This window comes from Lentinula edodes (assembly GCF_021015755.1).
Source record: "Lentinula edodes strain Le(Bin) 0899 ss11 chromosome Unknown C8R40scaffold_21, whole genome shotgun sequence".
Lineage (NCBI taxonomy): Eukaryota > Fungi > Basidiomycota > Agaricomycetes > Agaricales > Omphalotaceae > Lentinula > Lentinula edodes.
This window is the reverse complement of record NW_025764327.1, coordinates 352,895-369,025: the sequence shown is the minus strand read 5'-3', so window position 1 is coordinate 369,025 and position 16,131 is coordinate 352,895. Positions and strand designations below refer to the sequence as shown.

The following is a 16,131-nucleotide window of genomic DNA, read 5'->3' as shown; positions in this document are numbered from 1 at the left end:
CAAGATCACGTGGAGACTGCAATTCCGGCAATTCCGGCTCTGTAAAACCACACACCAGTTCTTATTTGTCAAAAAACTCGAAATGGCTCGTCGCGCAGCTACCTCACCCTCAACCGCTCCTGCACCCACATTCTTGTCGAAATCCCAACCAGGTCGACGAGGTCAACTCACAGACCCGAATGAGTCGGCGTTTTCACGGTTCCTCAGGGAAGAAGTCTTTGCGCCGGAAAAACTCCCGGGAAACATTAGTATGGTGACGGGGCTAGGATTATTCGTTGGTGGCATTCTGGCTGTTAGGAGCTGGGGAGATTTGTTGATCCCTGCGTAGAGAGGAGAGTGGAAAAGACTGAAGATGGTGATTGGTAAATGTTGCTGTGTTGTCGCTCATGAACGTGGCTTGTTAAATTTTTTGGTTTTGCAGAATGCTTTTTGTGTTCCACCCGCTCATATAGATAACAACTGCGGGACTCGCTCGAATAGGGCTGCACAGAACGCTTATGACTTCGTACATACTCGTGGTTATTATATTCTTAATGTGTATCATCTGCGCCGCAAATACTTCTTGGCTTGACTCGGAATCGTCAAAATACTTCCTCTTACTGTACTCTGTCGTACCAAGGAATTACAATTTTGCTTTAATCACCCCGTGCTCCGCCTCTGTATCCCACATACTCCAAATCCAACCCTTATCCGGACCCAGTCCTCGAGAACTGCTTGCCATCGCCTCGTAGGCCTTCTGAACCTGTTCTCCGCCATAAACGTACTCCAACTTCACCCAAGAGGGACAATCCTGCATCAGAGCACCCCAAGCTTCCTTTTGAGCGTCAAACATCTGGGTCGGAGTAAGTTGTAACCGACGAATTGCTAGCCATTCGGGTAAGAAGAACTGTTCTGTGCGTGGCCAGAAGCCCAAAGAAGGGGACGAAGAGATGGGTTTAGTACCCCCACCGTTTTCTGAAGTATTTTCCAGATTCGCGGTCCATTCGATAGTGTCTGCCTTTGCCTCTCCGGGAGCTAAATTAGTCATACCCAGGGACACGGCGGCTACCAGCTTCGAAACAGAATACGGACTTGCGAAATGTGTGTAGATCTTGGAGTTGAGCGTTTGGTTCCCTGCAACGTCAATATATATCCATCTAGGTTGAGGTTTGGATTTATCTTTGGTGTGGAACGGTTTTGCGGAAAGAAAAGAGTCGTAATCGTACACCTCATGATATAATCCGAGTTTCTCCGTGAAGTGCAGATTGCCTTTCGATGTTAGGCCGATGATTCTGACGTTGGAGGTAGACTCCTTCAGAAGTCCCCTCTCGATCCTCTTCCGAACGGAGTACGCAAAGCAGAATGCCGTCTTGCTACTGGCGCTCGAAATCAGGATATATTCGCAGCCACCTCGGTACCCGCTACTCGCTAACCAGTCTTCGCACCAATACGAAGTCCAAAACAGTGGTCGGTAGAGCATCGTGAGATCTTCCGTCTCTCGAGAGTATAAAAGATCAGTGGAACATCGTTGGATCTGGTTGTAGACCCTGCGATCTGTGACCATAACCCATTTATTGAGTCCTTCCCACATGCAAGAAACGAGAAAATAACACGGACCAGCAGGCAGGTGAGGTCTCGGGACATACATCGAGTACTTGTTCACGTCCCTTTCGTCGATAGGTAGCACTAGATATTTCGCAGGGGCAAAATACCCATACAGCCGCTCGCCTATGGCTACTTGAGAATGCGCCGAGGCAACAACAGTACCAAATCCCCATACTGGAACGACCCCGTGCGATTGAGGTGATACTGAGGCTGACGAGGACACTGGTGCAAGGTGAAAATCGTAATATCTAATGCAAATGACGCGTCAAAAGACGTCTGGAAGAAGTTGTTAAACGTGTGCGTATGCTCACCTGAAGTGTGGATGCTCGCCTAAAGCTTGATACGTGACATTATTCGCGCTCCAGCCGAATTTATCTATCTTGAGCAGTATAGAGCCTTTTTGAAGCTCTTTGGATGTTGGAATGACACTGCTGACGATCAAGGATTTCGATGAACTTGAAGATGGTGCAGAGGACGACAAATGTCGAGGAAAACACAGGGTTGTATTCGTTGTTGTCGTTGATGTTGTGTTCATCGTGATAGAGAAAGATGTAGCTGTAGCTGATATTCAAGTTGCTTTTATAATTGACCGGGAGAGGATCCTCCGACGTAGATCGGTAATGGAGAAAAGCCATGACCGGCACTTTAGCTCAATGCCTTGAAAGAATCAAAAGCGTTGGAGCATGCCACATATAGTTTCTAATAGAAATCTTACCCTATTAGACATCGAGGAGTAATATAATATTGCAAAGGCGCCAACTTGTCGTTGTCCAGGGAGTAAAAGCAAGTTTATCTGCCCTTGCCAATGTCGTCGTCGACGCCCGACGCCGGGAGCCAGGTGTTTATTTTTGTCGTGCCAACCTGATGCCAACAGTGGCAGTGTTTCCGGATCAGTAAAAAGGCACAACACCGCGTTCGCCGTTGAAACATTGAACAGAGCGTCGGCCTCTCGGCCCTCTCCATACTTGAAAATAATATCCCTCATGATTATCCCTGAGCCAATCTTGCCCAAAACTTCATGTTCAAGTTCGCCTCCTCATCGAGCTTGAGCTCCAAATCGAGCTCTTTCTCCGAATTTTCGATACCCAAACCCGAACCAATACAAGTGCTGGACACTGATATTATCACCCTGATATGCGAAGAACTACAATTCGAAACGTACATGGCACTTGACCAGCAATTACGCACAAGGGACCACCTTGCTGCTCGTCAAGGTCTCTTATCCTTTGGGTTAGCGTCAAAGGCATTCCTGGAGCCGGCTCTGAATGTCTTGTGGCGTACACTGAGCTCAGTTGAACCATTGCTTTCGGTACTCCCCGAAACCAGTATCATAGGAGGAAAAAAGGTGAGCTCTTAAATGCGGTTCTTACTTACACGACTTACTGATATATAGAATGAGTAGATGCTTGTTAAGCAAATCGCACCTAAATCCTGGGATAGATTACGATTTTATACGTCCAGAGTGCACATATTCGACCAGAGAATACTGTTAGAAGAGGAAGAATCGAGTATACACACTTCGGTGTATGCGCGTCTTGGACAAATGCAACCAATCTTCCCCGCGCTGAAAGAGTTCCATCCTGCTGCTTCGATATCTACTTCAAATTCCTTGATGTTCTTTCTATCGAGAACAATATCCACAGCTTCCTTGCCGGCTTTCCTCCCTCACGCGCAGACAATAGGAGACGGAGATGAAGGGTTAGATTTCGGTCCTTCACTATCCATACTGGCATGGAAGTCCCCCGGTATCCAAACCCTATATCTCGAATCCGATGCACCATATTCAGGTTTCGCTGCGTCCATATCTTGCTTCCACGACCTAAGAAACCTCAGGATCGTTCAGATGTCTCGTTACGACTCGGATTTCCTCAACGGTATCGCATCTTTACAAAACCTCTCCTACCTCAACCTTACTCTACCGGAAAACGTCTCCTTCGACGTTTCTGGTATCACAAGCGGATTTTCCTCTGTAAAAACCTTGCGCATTGCAGGTCCCCCCGGTGAAATACACAAGATCTTGAAATTGATGTCTACTACAACTTTGGACGAGTTGCGGTTGACTTGTAATCTGCATTCCGTATGGGAGGAGAATAGGACTGGAATGCCTGACCTGACCCGATGCCTTGACCGATTCTCCTCCCTCACCGTCTTAGAGATGTCATCTATCAGTGAGATAGATTTGAACCTATTCGACGCACAATTCCTTTGGTTACTATTCTCCCCGATCCTTCGCTTACCTCAACTTCAAAAACTTGGCTACGAGTTACCCTTATTCTTGACCGACCAACGAGCTGCAGAAATGGCAGCCGCCTGGCCGCGCATCGAGACACTCTCGCTCACTTCCGAGACATGGGGCGAGGGAATACCGCCTATCGAGTCCTTGAGGCACTTTGCGGAGCATTGCCCGCGGTTGAAGAGTCTCGAGTTTCCCGTTCGGGTGAACTTTGTTGTTGTTGATCTCAAACCACCTCCGCCTCCGCCGCCAACGCTTTCCATGCATGCGCTGAGGAATTTCAGATGCATCTTGTATGATGAGGTGAAGAGCCCTGCTGTTGTTGCGTTGCACCTGTATCAGATCTTTCCTGGACTCAAATGGGCAGATGGGCCAGGGGCTGGCTGGTCGGAAGTACAGTCGACGTTGAATGCTTTTCACTTTTTGAACAAGCAGAATCGACAGATTTCTGAATGATGTCAGTGGGCACTGTGTGTTATTACGTTGAGGTATCATAGTAGTATCTATCGCGTCGGATGTTATATGTTTTCATATCTGTAACAGACTGTAACTGAGGACCGTGTATGTAGAGTAAGGTAGACATAATAGTATTTATTCTGAGGGCAGTGTATGCCTTCTCAATTCCCCTCGATGAATTGAGGATTCTTGATCCGATACACAGCAGAAAAGACAACAGGAAGAACGTGCTTCAGAGAGATGAAGATGGACCAGATGTCGGTGGTGCGGGGTGTAGTGACTACTGTTGGAGATCAGGGTTCCGTGGCGTAAACAACTCCACCGTTTGCTTCGTCATGGTAGTATGACTTTCAGGCGTATCCAGATCGACTTGACGCTCCATGTACATCTCTACACCGTTCTATCGGGTTATTATCAATATAACTACAACACCCAACAAAGAAAGATTCACGTACCTCGTCTCCGATATGATCAATATAAATTGAACTCCTGCGAGTAGAACCGCCGAAGTTGGGTAGCATCGAGATTGAACGTTGCTCAGTCTCACCGTGGACCTTGTATGCATCGCTCGTTGCTCTAGGCATCATCAAAACTGGGCGATGTCCCGCAGCGTATCGATGCCGATACCAATTGCGAAGGTTGAGACTGAAATCGTGATGAGTACAGAAATTATGCCGTAGCCGACAACGTACGTAGCGAGCACGGAATTGGAGTAAACTGCGATTAAGGCGAATCAATGGAATGGAAGTCAAGCTGGTGAGCTGTGTGAGAAGACATACATTTGGAATTAATAACAAAGAGGCCCAGGAAAACGAAGTTATTAGGCATCGCCAGACACTACCAATGCCAGCTTGTCATGAGTACAACTGGAGTTCAGTGCAGATTGCGAGCACAGTTAAACGTACACAGACAACTGCAGCAATTGCAACAGCACTAGAGATGGTTCAATACTGGTAGTACAGCGAATCTCAATTTGGGAAAACTCACCAGGTCATTACTCCATCGTTGATGGTGAATACCACAATGCCATCGACAATTTCTTGGGTACTGTTTAAAGGACCGAAGGACCCGTGGAGGATATGTAGGCATCGATACTAAAGTATATCGATAAAACCACGCACGGTAAGTATCCTTGACGTTTGATATCCCGTAAGTAGTAGTCACTGAGGGCGCAGCAAAATTTCCCACCCGTGAAAAAAGGGGGGGAAATTTTTCGTAAAAAAAGCTGTTTATTGATTCGAAATATTACCCATTATTTGTCCGTAAAGCTATGAATATCCCAACTGATATTTGTCAGTTAATTTTGACCGAAAAAGGATTCCTTTTGCCTTTGATAATAGTATATATTTGCTTTGGCCATAAATAACCTTTGTCGCTCGATATAGATAATCTTTCACACTAGAGATAGATAATCTTTCGCGCCTAGATTAAAATGTCCTTTCACTACCGTCTTTTCTTTCTTTTTACGGTCGCGAAAGTGAATGCCCGGTTTTTTGTACATAAGCGCTCAAATGTACTCTATTTGAAAGTGAGATGTCCCTACTTATGCATCTGCAACTACAGTATCTACAAGTTGATACTTGGTCCAGTGCATTGATGGTCAATGTGACCCAGTCAATTTACATTATTTCGGGCCACTCTGGATTGGTGTGCTTACAAATCAAACCTCAGCGCTTCCGGAAAACCGGGCATTCACTTTCGCGACCGTAAAAAGAAAGAAAAGACGGTAGTGAAAGGACATTTTAATCTAGGCACGAAAGATTATCTATCTCTAGTGTGAAAGATTATCTATATCGAGCGACAAAGGTTATTTATGGCCAAAGCAAATATATACTATTATCAAAGGCAAAAGGAATCCTTTTTCGGTCAAAATTAACTGACAAATATCAGTTGGGATATTCATAGCTTTACGGACAAATAATGGGTAATATTTCGAATCAATAAACAGCTTTTTTTACGAAAAATTTCCCCCCTTTTTTCACGGGTGGGAAATTTTGCTGCGCCCTCAGTGAGTAGCGAGCCACAGCGATGATAATATCCGTGACTGCCGACACAAATAGATTGGTTACAAATATAATCTTTGGGCTAGATTGTTCACTTCATTGACATGGTGGATCATTTTTGAACCAACTTACTTGAAACTTTTTTGCAATATCGAAAAACGTCTTTGTGTTCATTCTGGAAGGAGCGAACACTAAGTGAGTACCATGCATGACTCTTCTAAAAAGTGTAAGACGTACAGTACAGCAGCATTAGCTGTGTTGAAATAGAAACATGTCAGAGATAGGTGATAGGTCTCAAGATTCAGATCATTCGCAAAAATCTTACTGAACGCAAGCCCTGAGAACAGTTGTCAGTAACATCAGCGGTTACTTGAGCACAAATCACATACCCACTTGAGCAACAGAAAGGAAAGCCTATGAAATGGTCAAGACCTGATGAGATACTTCGGAAAGTTAGACGTAACGTACAATGGGCCCAGTCAACCACCAGTTTTGTTTGCTCACTAGAACACTAATGGTAAGAAAATGTTACTCATTCGACACTGGGCTCTACTTTTATGTATTCTCCATCCATAGAAACTAGGACGGGAAGATGTTACTAGGTCGAAAGGATGTTTGAAAGAGATAAACAGTACGTACCCGTTGACACTCAGAGCAGCAGTGGCGGTCATTGCAACTGTTACCTGAAGACATTCAAATCAGAAATTAGATTACCGGGAGTTAAAATAGCTATACATACTGCAACTGTCCTGTAAGCAGTCAGTTGGGCCTCGTGAACATTCCAGGATACAATGTTCAAAGCTTACGGGAGAACTTCCACCATGATTTCTAATTTCTCAAAGCTGAAAATGAGGTACTGCCACATTGTAGCACATAATAGAACAGTGTGTACGGCGTCAGTAGCCCTCGAGAGTATGGGTCAGTTTATCTACTCTAGTACAATGTGACCGCATATTGTACACACCATATCCACCCAACCTGAACAATTGACTGATTGGCTGAAATCCTGAAAAAGTAGAGAGGCCACGAACCAGAATCTTGTATGATAGGGTATCGGAAGGAAAAATGCGATAATATAAAAAGACCTGGAAGCCTAGGACCGCTGAAAGTCTGTCAAAACAAGTGTTGATGAATTTTTGACTTGAGAATAAGAAGTAGAAGGTTCAACCCTACTGCCACCAGACATCCAGCAAAAGAAGCTCCAACCGTTGAAACTACGTCAATGGGCATTGTGAGTTTGAAAATGAGGTGGGTGCTGGGAGATTCGGAAAAATGATGGTCAAGGATAATTTTATGAGGCAGCGCGTGTCTAAGCGATGTCGGATATTTTGGTTCAGAAATGCCTTGCGACTGTCTATCTGAATCGCGACCTATACCTGTTCCGAAGGCTGTTGGTGATTCAGACCTCAAACCCAGGGGTCAAGGATAAATATCTGATCTTGATGATACAAGATCGAGAGAGCTGCCAGTGGCGTTTCTAATATACTCATAACCCTCAGCAGCTCTAAGCCAGTTTGTTAGAGCTTATTAGCCGTAAGATTGGCCAATCGAAACAAAGACACGTACACATATCCATTCGACAGATAGATAGAGTCGATATTGCGCCGCGACGTGGCCACCGATGAAGCATCTTTGCCATTCATTTCCAGTCTGTTGAGCCATCGAGAATTAGGTAGGTAGCACGGTTTAGACTTAGATCGTATATCAGCTCAGATGAGAGAGTCAGCGTCTGATTCGACCCTGGGACAATATCAAGGCGCCTATGATCAGCTATGATCGCTCTTTCAGTTTGCTCTCAGGTATGATTTGGGATTACAATGATTCCAGATTAATAAGCTAACGTTCAGTTGTATCAACAGTGGGAATCAATGAGATTGTCGTACTTGAATAGCTAATCGTGAATATCGAATACTGGTCAATCATTCGAGTTTTTCTCCTGGTCTCAACACGAACAGATCTAGCTTGGAACAGGCAGCTTTGTTCGTCTCCCGTTGCCTCTTTGCGACATCCCGTAGACTCTCCCATTTCTCATTCCAACGCGTCTTCGGTATCAGTACAACAGTACGGAGGTTCCGCGCACGCAGTGGCCATACGTGAGTCGTCATTTGGCTTTTTAATGACAAGTCTTGAGACAGGCTGTCACCATAAATTTCAAAGACACAGCCAACATCCCATGTAGATTCATTGGCATTGAGAGCTGCCAGGGCTTGTGCGGGCGTAGACGCAAGGATGGTCAGTTTCGTGAGGGAAGGAAAGTATTTCGGGTAGGGGGTGTATTGTGTTTCTTCGAAATTCTCGGATGCTAACACTTGTGAGGGCGAAATATTATCGATAACAGTCATTTCTAAGTCTTGTATCCTATGGACCTGAAGTGTCTGGCTACCAAAATCGAGACTAAGAGGAACCTCAGTTTTTAAAGGTGAGTCCGAACTACAACTGATTGTCAATTCCTTCATGTGAGGACATGAAAGATATGCTAGCGTCGACGAAACAGTCTCGTCACTGATTGGACACGCAGATCCAAACAAGGAAGTAAAAAAAATCATTTCCAGGCGGGGGAAGAACAGCAGACCCTTGAGCGAAAGATACGTCAGAGGGTTTCTGACGTGTTCAATGGCTTGGAATCCAATTTCTAGCTCATATAGATCATTGTCGACCGTTTTTAGGATAGTCGCGACAACATTTAGCAGTAGCAGCTCTACCCTTGTCTTATCCAAACCCCTTTGTGAGAGTGAACCCTCAGGCAAAAGCAAAGCTGGATCCTTTGGCAAGTCATCTGCAATGAGTGTCAAGTAGCATGTGTGACTATGAGCACATGCACCGACCCTCTGCTTGGACAGGATATGATCAAAGGCGTAGATTTGCCGCCATCCGTATAGGACGACGGTTCGATGTCGGGCGGGAGCAGAGGTGAAATTGAAGTACTTGGAAACTAAAGAAAGGGCGTTTCCAGTAAAAAAGGCGATATAATGAGAGGCAGTGGTACATCCTGTTGCCGAGGATGGACTACATGCCAACATGAAGATGTGTGCGTGAAGTTCGGGAGGGAGAACGAAGAACGCATGATTGTTTGCAAGAGCCATAGGTATCATTTTGAGGAAAAAACTACTATATATACCGTACATACCATAAAGATGGTCAGTACCAGTCATCCACCCCGATTCGATGAGAACAGATGACCCAGTCTCTGTCTGCTGGTTCCAACTGCCTCACAACTGCCTCAGTAGTATGTCCAAGTATGCATCATGATCATCTAGTCGAAGTAGGTCCCAATCACCTTCATCCTTCACTAATTGTACATAATTGAAACCCGCAGTTCGAATCACCTTGACCTCTTCCGATGAGAATTTGCCAGACTCATACATCTACATGAAGGAAACACATTCAGTCTGAACCCAGAATCAATTGAAATTTGACCTGGTGGTCTGTTCATAGATGAAGCTACATCATAATGTGTACTAAGACTGAAACTAATCATTTGAAGAAGTCATAATTTGATGCACTTGTGATGATGGGCTCTCAAAGAAAGCAGAAGATTGGATAAAAGATCCGTACTTTAAGTCAGAGCCTGAGTCCCGTGGTGGATGGGATCTCTCCTGATTTATGTGAGTGGGTTTCGAGGGCATCCAGATCCTCGGGAATGAGTTCTCCGACGTTGTACTCTACTTGATGCTCCACATATACTTCGACTCGCTATTGAAATCAATTGATGTTTCAGAGAAGGGTAGCTCAAGCTGAAGAGACGCACCCCATCATCGATGCTCCTAGCGTGTGCATGCTTGTTAGGGGAGCCACCGGAACTTGCCAACATCGTATTTGCACGCTCATGAGCATGGACTCTACTCCCATCGCTAGTTGTTGCACGTATCATCGAGAGCCCGAGTGGGCGATTCCAGGTATATTGATGACGATACCAGTTACGGAGATTGAGGCTATTGCGAAAGATTGTCAGATCAGAATGCATACCCATATATGTATCTGTAAACCCACGTTGCGAGCACAGAGTTTGAGTAGACTGCAAACATTGGTCCAACATTAGTCCAATGTCCGAACTGCAAAGCATTGAAAGGACTCACACTTAGATATGGTAAAATATATGCCCAAGTAAACGAAATTATGCGGCATTCCTAGCCACTAAGCAAGAAAAAAATGGAAAAAATTTGAGGGGCCGCGGATACTAGATGGGTACGAGTTATAGGCATACACATGCAATTGACGCGATCACGACAGCACTGAACAGAAATTTGAAGTTAGTGCTTAAATAGCAAGAACTATGAAAGCGACCCCACCAAGTCAGAAATCCATCATTGATTGTGAACACCACAACGGCGTCCACGACTTCTTGAGTCCTGCCACAAACTTAGCGGGTTTTCACTGGAAGTGAATTGGACAAATAACGCACGGCAGGTAACCTTGCTTGAGATTACGAAGATAGTAGTAGCGGGCCACAGAGACAACAACATCTGTCACGGCAGACACAAATAATCCAGATGTGAACAAGATCTGGTTCGAATCAATGCATAAGCTTCAATTTTTTGATATCTATGCTGTGGAGAGTTTCCTACTAACTCTGAATTTTGTGGCAAACTCAGGAAATGTCTTCGTGATCATCCTATCGAGAAATAAACAAATTTGGAAATAATGGTGGAAGGCCAAGCTTACATTTCAGCAGTAGTGGCTATTTTTCAAGTTCAGAAAACCAAACCTGAGTCATGAATGCTCTTTTATTGATGTATCAACTCACTGAATGCAAGCCCTAGACAGAATACAATGAGATTTATGTAAGGTGAGCAACGCAGGGTGAGAGATGAAAGAGAGATACGGACACACCAACTCGAGCAACAGACAAAAATGCCTAGAATATGTTCATGTCATGGGTAACCCATACTGAATAAATCTGACATACGATGGGACCAGTTAGCCACCAGTTGTGCTTGCTCACTAGGAATTTTCATTGAGCGAAAGTGCTTTGGGTACTAGAGAAGACTTTACTTTTGTGTATCCTCCATCCATAAAAACTAGATTTATCAGAGGATGTTCAGGGAGATATATGAAGACAAATTTACAGCATTGGATATGTACCTGTTCACACTCAGAGTAATGACGGCCGTCATTGCAACTGTAATCTGAAGCATCCAAATTTCAACCAAAGTTTCATCAGAGAGTCAGTGCAAATATACCGCAACAGTTCTGTTTTTCCATCATGTTAACAGTAAGCTAAAGTTCAGATAATGTACCAACGAGATGTCACATACGGAAAAATCTTTGTCACAACGCCCGAATTTTCGAAATTGACGATGAGATACTGCCATACCGTGGTACAGACGAGAATAGTGTGTACGGCGTCGGTGACCCTAGCAGAGAAAATTGGCGCTTTCAGTATCGGATCACATGCTGTACATACCACAACCATCCGACCTAGTGCGGACAACCCTAACTCAGTCAATTTTCCGATCAGATAATGAGAGGACGAACGAGGATTTTGTAACGCAGTGAATCTGAGGCAAAAATGCGAAAATACAGAAAAGTCTGAAAGCCCAACACCGATGAAAGTCTGCAAATAGACGATTCGCGATTAGCGTTAGACGGAGAAGCGCTAGTAAGTCATTGATGCAGTGATCGAAGAATGTTCAACCTCACCCTACAGCGACCATGCATCCAGCGAAGGTGGCTCCTAAAGTTGAACGTATATCGAGTGACATGACCTAGGGAAAGATACTGAAGGATAGTAGCGAAGAGTTCAGAGGTCTATTTGGCTGGATTTTAATTTTTAAGAAGCGTTGATGGTCAAGGCTGTGAGGGCCGTATGCACCAGGACTGTTCGATGTCATCATGAGATCAATGACTGGGCTTAGCACTTGGTACCAATGCAAGAATACTAATCACCGACGTATCGAGGAGAAGTATCAGGTTTTGATAAAGCAAGGATGTTGGAGATGGAGAGTGAAGTAGATTCATGTAAGTTAATGCAGATGATCATGATCAGAACAATTGCAGTGGTGCCCTCCATTGGTTCTTGTGAAAGTGCGGCGACATTTTCCCCAGCCTGAGACAAGTATGTGAGTAAAATTTGCCGAACATACCAGTAGCCTGTGTATTAGTTCTGACCCACTTGACCAGTACTGACCCACATATATCCAGGTTGATGAGTCATGCATAGGAATTTTGTTTACGTTGGAGATGGTAGCAGACATGGAAGATCATGGGAGACATTGAAAGAGATTGAAAGTCGCCGTTCAAACAATTCAGTGAGATTCAGTGCCTCCACAGGTCTCCGCTGGCAGTGGGAAGTAAAAAAAAAGTTGACGAAGCAGGGATCGTATGTTCTGGTTGGCCCAAATTGTCTTCGCGTCTCCACAGTTATCTGTTGATTTTTTGCCTTAGAAATCGAGAGTTGGTCCGGATCCGGTGACCGGATTTTTTGCACTTCGTCACCACCGCTTGTACGCTTGTTCCCCGGCAATCACCGCAGCTCTTGAAGTTAAACTCGTTTCACTCTTCTCAAAACACCCTCAGCTCATGCATGATGAGGTTACGCCTCCGTTGAGGAAGACAATGGTGACTACGTATGAGGAGGAAGACGTTTTCGTTGCAGGGTCTTGCGATGATCAATGACGACTTGGGGAGTATTCGAACCGATCCTCTTGAGTCCTCTTGAGCGCGCATCTGTAATTAAATGGCTCACCGCCTTCATCACTCGATCCGATATTTGGGCCACCTCAAGGAGATGGATGCATGAGTGTTGATCAGGAAAAACAAGAAGAATTTTTCGTCCCACGTTCCTTCAATCCCGCAGCTCAGGGTGGTACCGCCGTCGAAGTTGAACGTCAAGTGGAAATTGTCGCATATCTCTGCTTCCGCATTCGCTACAAGCTATTCTTTTGACATCCCGCTCAATCTGTGTGCCAGTTTTGTCACCAACTTTCCCTTTCCACTCCCTCGCAATCCCTGTCTACCAGTTGGATTGGGGACGTCCCACCTATTCCAGGGTTCTGCATCCCCGACGCTGACCTTCCCTGTCATTACAACCACGCATGCCACGATGGATCAAAGCTTATGTGGAGCATTTGCATTTGCATCCTGTTTATTGCAAGTTACCCTGATTCTATCTGGAGTTGCGGGATCTGTCTTTGGAGCTCTGGAAGGGTATTATTACCATTTCCGCCAAAACTGCTTGAACTCACCTCCGGAAAAATGCACCACCCGAGAACGGTACTATATATATCGGGAGACAAGTCGATGTCTGTAAAATGACAGGACATATGTCGGATTGAGTCTGAATGTTTGAATGCTAAATGTCCAGCATGACTCGGATGGTGTTGAGAATAGTGGATTATATGAGGCAAACAGAGTACATCTTTGGTATTTTTTTCTCCTAGATAATCACAATGATCACGCGCTTCTCTATTCTCTAATTCTCTGTATTCGCCTGGGCGTCATTTGTGATTAGATTGGAGATGTCATACTCGACTTGACGCTGCGTGTGTACTTCGACTACCTGTGGGATGGTGTTTTATCCTTTCAGTGTGGCCTTAAAGCTAAACATGAAAGTAAAAACTGCATACCGTGTCATTGATCTTATTAGGATAAGCATGTTTGCTTGGAGAACTACTATGATTGGGTGGCGGTGAACGCCCACTATGGTGTACTGTCTGCCCATCAATAGTTAGTGGGCGCATCAATGAGAGCCCAACTGGATGGGCATATCGATGTCGATACCAATTGCGAAGATTAAGACTATTATATCATGATGAGTTAATGATCACATATAATATGAACATTCAAAACATCTATACGTACGTGGCAAGTACGGAATTTGAATAAACTGCTGGAAATTTAGAAACAATGAGTATTTCACCTTTCGAGTTCTTGGACATACACTTGGAAATAGTAAAATAGATGCCTAGGTAAATATTATTGTTGTGCATTGCCAAGTCCTGTATGAGGTAGATTGATGTTGAAGACAATTGGAAGAGATTCAGATGAAGAAGACGTACACATACTACTGTAGCAATTGCAACAACACTGAATGTGAAAATATATCAGAGGTCAATCAAAACCTTTCTAAATTTACTGGAAGGGCTTGCCATGATAGAAACCCATCATTAATTGTAAACACCAGTGTTGCATCCATGATTTCCACGATTTCTTGAGTCCTATTGAACGTTCAACAAAATTCGAATCGATGTAGACAGAAAATCTACGCACGGCCAGTGTCCCTGTTTAAGATTCCGTAGATAATAGTAGCGTGCCACGGAGATGAGAACATCAGAGGTTGCAGATACAACCAAACTGGCTATGAACACATTCTAATTTATTCATAAAACATTTACTTGACTCTACATGTTTGGGTTGGTGAGGTTGCACTTACCCCGATTCTATGTGGAATATCACTTATTTCGCCTGCAGAAATACTAGAGTATTTATCAGCATGCTTGTTGCATGTGTGCTCATATAAGGAGACCTACAATCCGACTGTTGAAGCTGCATTTAGATGGGTAGATTAGAGCTCCATGAGACTCCAGAGCAAACTGCATAAAATATTGACTTACTCAATGAAAGCCCTGAATAACATGAGCATTGACAACAAATCAGGAAGAGAGTTACATTATATGTAGACATACCAACTTGAGAAACAGAAAGAAAAGCCTATAATGTGTCCCACGGGCATGAGTGGATGAAATCAACAGAATAAACCTTACGTACAATAGGCCCAATCAGCCACCAGTTATGCTTGCTCACTGTGAAATTTTGGTTAGTATATGCATTTGGAGCTTGGAGCCTTATGCTCTACTTTTGTAGATCCTCCAACTGTAAAAACTGCATACATAATACGTCAAAGAAGGAGCTCGAAGAGAAAAGGAGTATATTACCCATTGACAGTCAGAGTGGTGATAGCGGTTATTGAGATTTCAACCTCGGGAAGCATCTCAGTAAGAATAATTCTCCCAAGATCTCAGATATAACGTACTGCAGTAGTCCTATCAGTTGGTTGAGCTAGTCAGTTGCCGTGAATATCATAAACCATACATAAAGAACGTACGGGAAAAGTTCGTTCACAGCAGCCATATTACCAAAGTTGACAATGAGATACCGCCACATCGTAGTACAGAGCAGAACAGTATGCACAACATCAAGAACCCTATGAGACATTGTAAGCGTGTTTGCCAATGCTTTACTTTCTGCGCATACCAAATCCATCCAACCTGGCATAAGGGACCGTTGAATCAGGTTAGCCCAGCCTCGTAGATAATAGGAAGGCTACGAACCAAAACCTTGTACCGTAATGCGTCGGAAGGAAATATGCGAAAGTATAAAAAGACCTGAAACCCTAAAACCGCTGAAAGTCTGAAGGCGAAATTCGTCGGGTTAGGCTAAACATGGTAATTAAGCCCGCACCCTACAGCAACCATGCACCCCGCAAAGGTAGGTCCTAGCACTGAACGCACAATGTCTGAGTCGACTGGCGCTGGTGATATACAGAGGGACATGTTGATACAAAAATATGGGTGTTGAAGGGCAAGCTTTTAATGCACAATGAATCATAATGGCTGTGAGGGGATTCCGAGATACTGGACAGTTCTTGCTATGCCCATCACACTATAGTTGACAACGGGATCCCATTATACAATACAATGTGAAACTCAGATAGATAGATGGATAGATGGTGGTCGAGGAAGTGCTATCAAGCGGTCCGGTGATTCCGACTTTCTTCTAACCACCACCACCACGAAAATGCCTGTATTCGGGTCTTAACAGGGTGGGATTAGAGGAACTAATTCCACCCTGTGCGACCAGTCTCCTACTAGAGCTACTGATAGACTATAGAATCAACATAGAGGAACCATAGAAGAT

General features: G+C 44.4%; 8 protein-coding genes across 8 annotated transcripts; 3 read left to right on the top strand and 5 right to left on the bottom strand.

Moving 5' to 3' along the window:
- The first annotated feature begins 42 nt into the window (after positions 1–42).
- C8R40DRAFT_313302 (uncharacterized protein) lies at positions 43–505 on the top strand. The gene is made up of 2 exons (XM_046234675.1): positions 43–362; positions 422–505. Exon 1 carries the CDS (start codon positions 83–85, stop codon positions 326–328), a length of 246 nt encoding a protein of 81 aa, XP_046085482.1. The 5' UTR covers positions 43–82; the 3' UTR covers positions 329–362; positions 422–505.
- A 91-nt stretch (positions 506–596) lies between these two features.
- On the bottom strand, positions 597–2,490 carry C8R40DRAFT_313234 (uncharacterized protein). Its single transcript, XM_046234674.1, has 4 exons — positions 2,300–2,490; positions 1,896–2,241; positions 1,597–1,832; positions 597–1,533 (listed from the first exon to the last, which is right to left on the bottom strand). The coding sequence occupies exons 2-4, from the start codon at positions 2,117–2,119 to the stop codon at positions 623–625; spliced, it is 1,371 nt and encodes a 456-aa protein (XP_046085481.1). The 5' UTR covers positions 2,120–2,241; positions 2,300–2,490; the 3' UTR covers positions 597–622.
- A 256-nt stretch (positions 2,491–2,746) lies between these two features.
- C8R40DRAFT_1171496 (uncharacterized protein) lies at positions 2,747–4,273 on the top strand (the record flags this gene model as incomplete). Its single annotated transcript, XM_046231711.1, has 2 exons — positions 2,747–2,929; positions 2,987–4,273. 2 exons carry the CDS (start codon positions 2,747–2,749, stop codon positions 4,271–4,273), a joined length of 1,470 nt encoding a protein of 489 aa, XP_046085480.1.
- Positions 4,274–4,553: 280 nt separating this feature from the next.
- On the bottom strand, positions 4,554–7,141 carry C8R40DRAFT_1171495 (uncharacterized protein; the record flags this gene model as incomplete). Its single annotated transcript, XM_046231710.1, has 11 exons — positions 4,554–4,673; positions 4,729–4,918; positions 4,966–4,990; positions 5,053–5,110; positions 6,409–6,451; positions 6,514–6,613; positions 6,666–6,690; positions 6,745–6,787; positions 6,916–6,959; positions 7,016–7,025; positions 7,083–7,141. 11 exons carry the CDS (start codon positions 7,139–7,141, stop codon positions 4,554–4,556), a joined length of 717 nt encoding a protein of 238 aa, XP_046085479.1.
- Positions 7,142–8,195: 1,054 nt separating this feature from the next.
- Positions 8,196–9,359, bottom strand: C8R40DRAFT_1171494 (uncharacterized protein; the record flags this gene model as incomplete). The annotated part of the gene is made up of 1 exon (XM_046231709.1): positions 8,196–9,359. The coding sequence occupies one exon, from the start codon at positions 9,357–9,359 to the stop codon at positions 8,196–8,198; it is 1,164 nt and encodes a 387-aa protein (XP_046085478.1).
- A 478-nt stretch (positions 9,360–9,837) lies between these two features.
- Positions 9,838–12,470, bottom strand: C8R40DRAFT_1171493 (uncharacterized protein; the record flags this gene model as incomplete). Its single annotated transcript, XM_046231708.1, has 13 exons — positions 9,838–9,969; positions 10,025–10,208; positions 10,267–10,403; positions 10,481–10,508; positions 10,566–10,625; positions 10,679–10,779; positions 10,846–10,888; positions 10,939–10,954; positions 11,021–11,032; positions 11,107–11,131; positions 11,183–11,217; positions 12,163–12,322; positions 12,360–12,470. 13 exons carry the CDS (start codon positions 12,468–12,470, stop codon positions 9,838–9,840), a joined length of 1,044 nt encoding a protein of 347 aa, XP_046085477.1.
- Positions 12,471–13,167: 697 nt separating this feature from the next.
- Positions 13,168–13,551, top strand: C8R40DRAFT_1108661 (uncharacterized protein; the record flags this gene model as incomplete). The annotated part of the gene is made up of 2 exons (XM_046228265.1): positions 13,168–13,414; positions 13,461–13,551. The coding sequence occupies exons 1-2, from the start codon at positions 13,319–13,321 to the stop codon at positions 13,548–13,550; spliced, it is 186 nt and encodes a 61-aa protein (XP_046085476.1). The 5' UTR covers positions 13,168–13,318.
- Positions 13,552–13,590: 39 nt separating this feature from the next.
- Positions 13,591–15,962, bottom strand: C8R40DRAFT_1108660 (uncharacterized protein). The gene is made up of 19 exons (XM_046228264.1): positions 15,676–15,962; positions 15,546–15,624; positions 15,469–15,482; positions 15,320–15,418; positions 15,248–15,257; positions 15,150–15,193; positions 15,071–15,096; positions 14,983–15,017; positions 14,901–14,925; positions 14,829–14,840; positions 14,745–14,760; positions 14,648–14,690; positions 14,485–14,585; positions 14,364–14,432; positions 14,274–14,301; positions 14,156–14,213; positions 14,077–14,101; positions 13,842–14,013; positions 13,591–13,774 (listed from the first exon to the last, which is right to left on the bottom strand). The coding sequence occupies exons 1-19, from the start codon at positions 15,765–15,767 to the stop codon at positions 13,688–13,690; spliced, it is 1,035 nt and encodes a 344-aa protein (XP_046085475.1). The 5' UTR covers positions 15,768–15,962; the 3' UTR covers positions 13,591–13,687.
- Between the last annotated feature and the right edge of the window lie 169 nt (positions 15,963–16,131).

Excerpts from the sequence above, each read along its gene's own strand:
- C8R40DRAFT_313302 (XM_046234675.1), top strand. The coding sequence starts at position 83 with ATGGCTCGTCGCGCAGCTACCTCACCCTCAACCGCTCCTGCACCCACA.
- C8R40DRAFT_313234 (XM_046234674.1), bottom strand. The coding sequence starts at position 2,119 with ATGAACACAACATCAACGACAACAACGAATACAACCCTGTGTTTTCCT. Across the intron at positions 1,833-1,895 it reads GGCGAGCATCCACACTTCAG|ATATTACGATTTTCACCTTG; the intron begins GTGAGCATACGC and ends CATTTGCATTAG. Across the intron at positions 1,534-1,596 it reads GAGACCTCACCTGCCTGCTG|ATCGCAGGGTCTACAACCAG; the intron begins GTCCGTGTTATT and ends TTATGGTCACAG.
- C8R40DRAFT_1108660 (XM_046228264.1), bottom strand. The coding sequence starts at position 15,767 with ATGTCCCTCTGTATATCACCAGCGCCAGTCGACTCAGACATTGTGCGT. Across the intron at positions 15,097-15,149 it reads ACCACTCTGACTGTCAATGG|TTTTTACAGTTGGAGGATCT; the intron begins GTAATATACTCC and ends TTATGTATGCAG. Across the intron at positions 13,775-13,841 it reads CTAATAAGATCAATGACACG|GTAGTCGAAGTACACACGCA; the intron begins GTATGCAGTTTT and ends ACCATCCCACAG.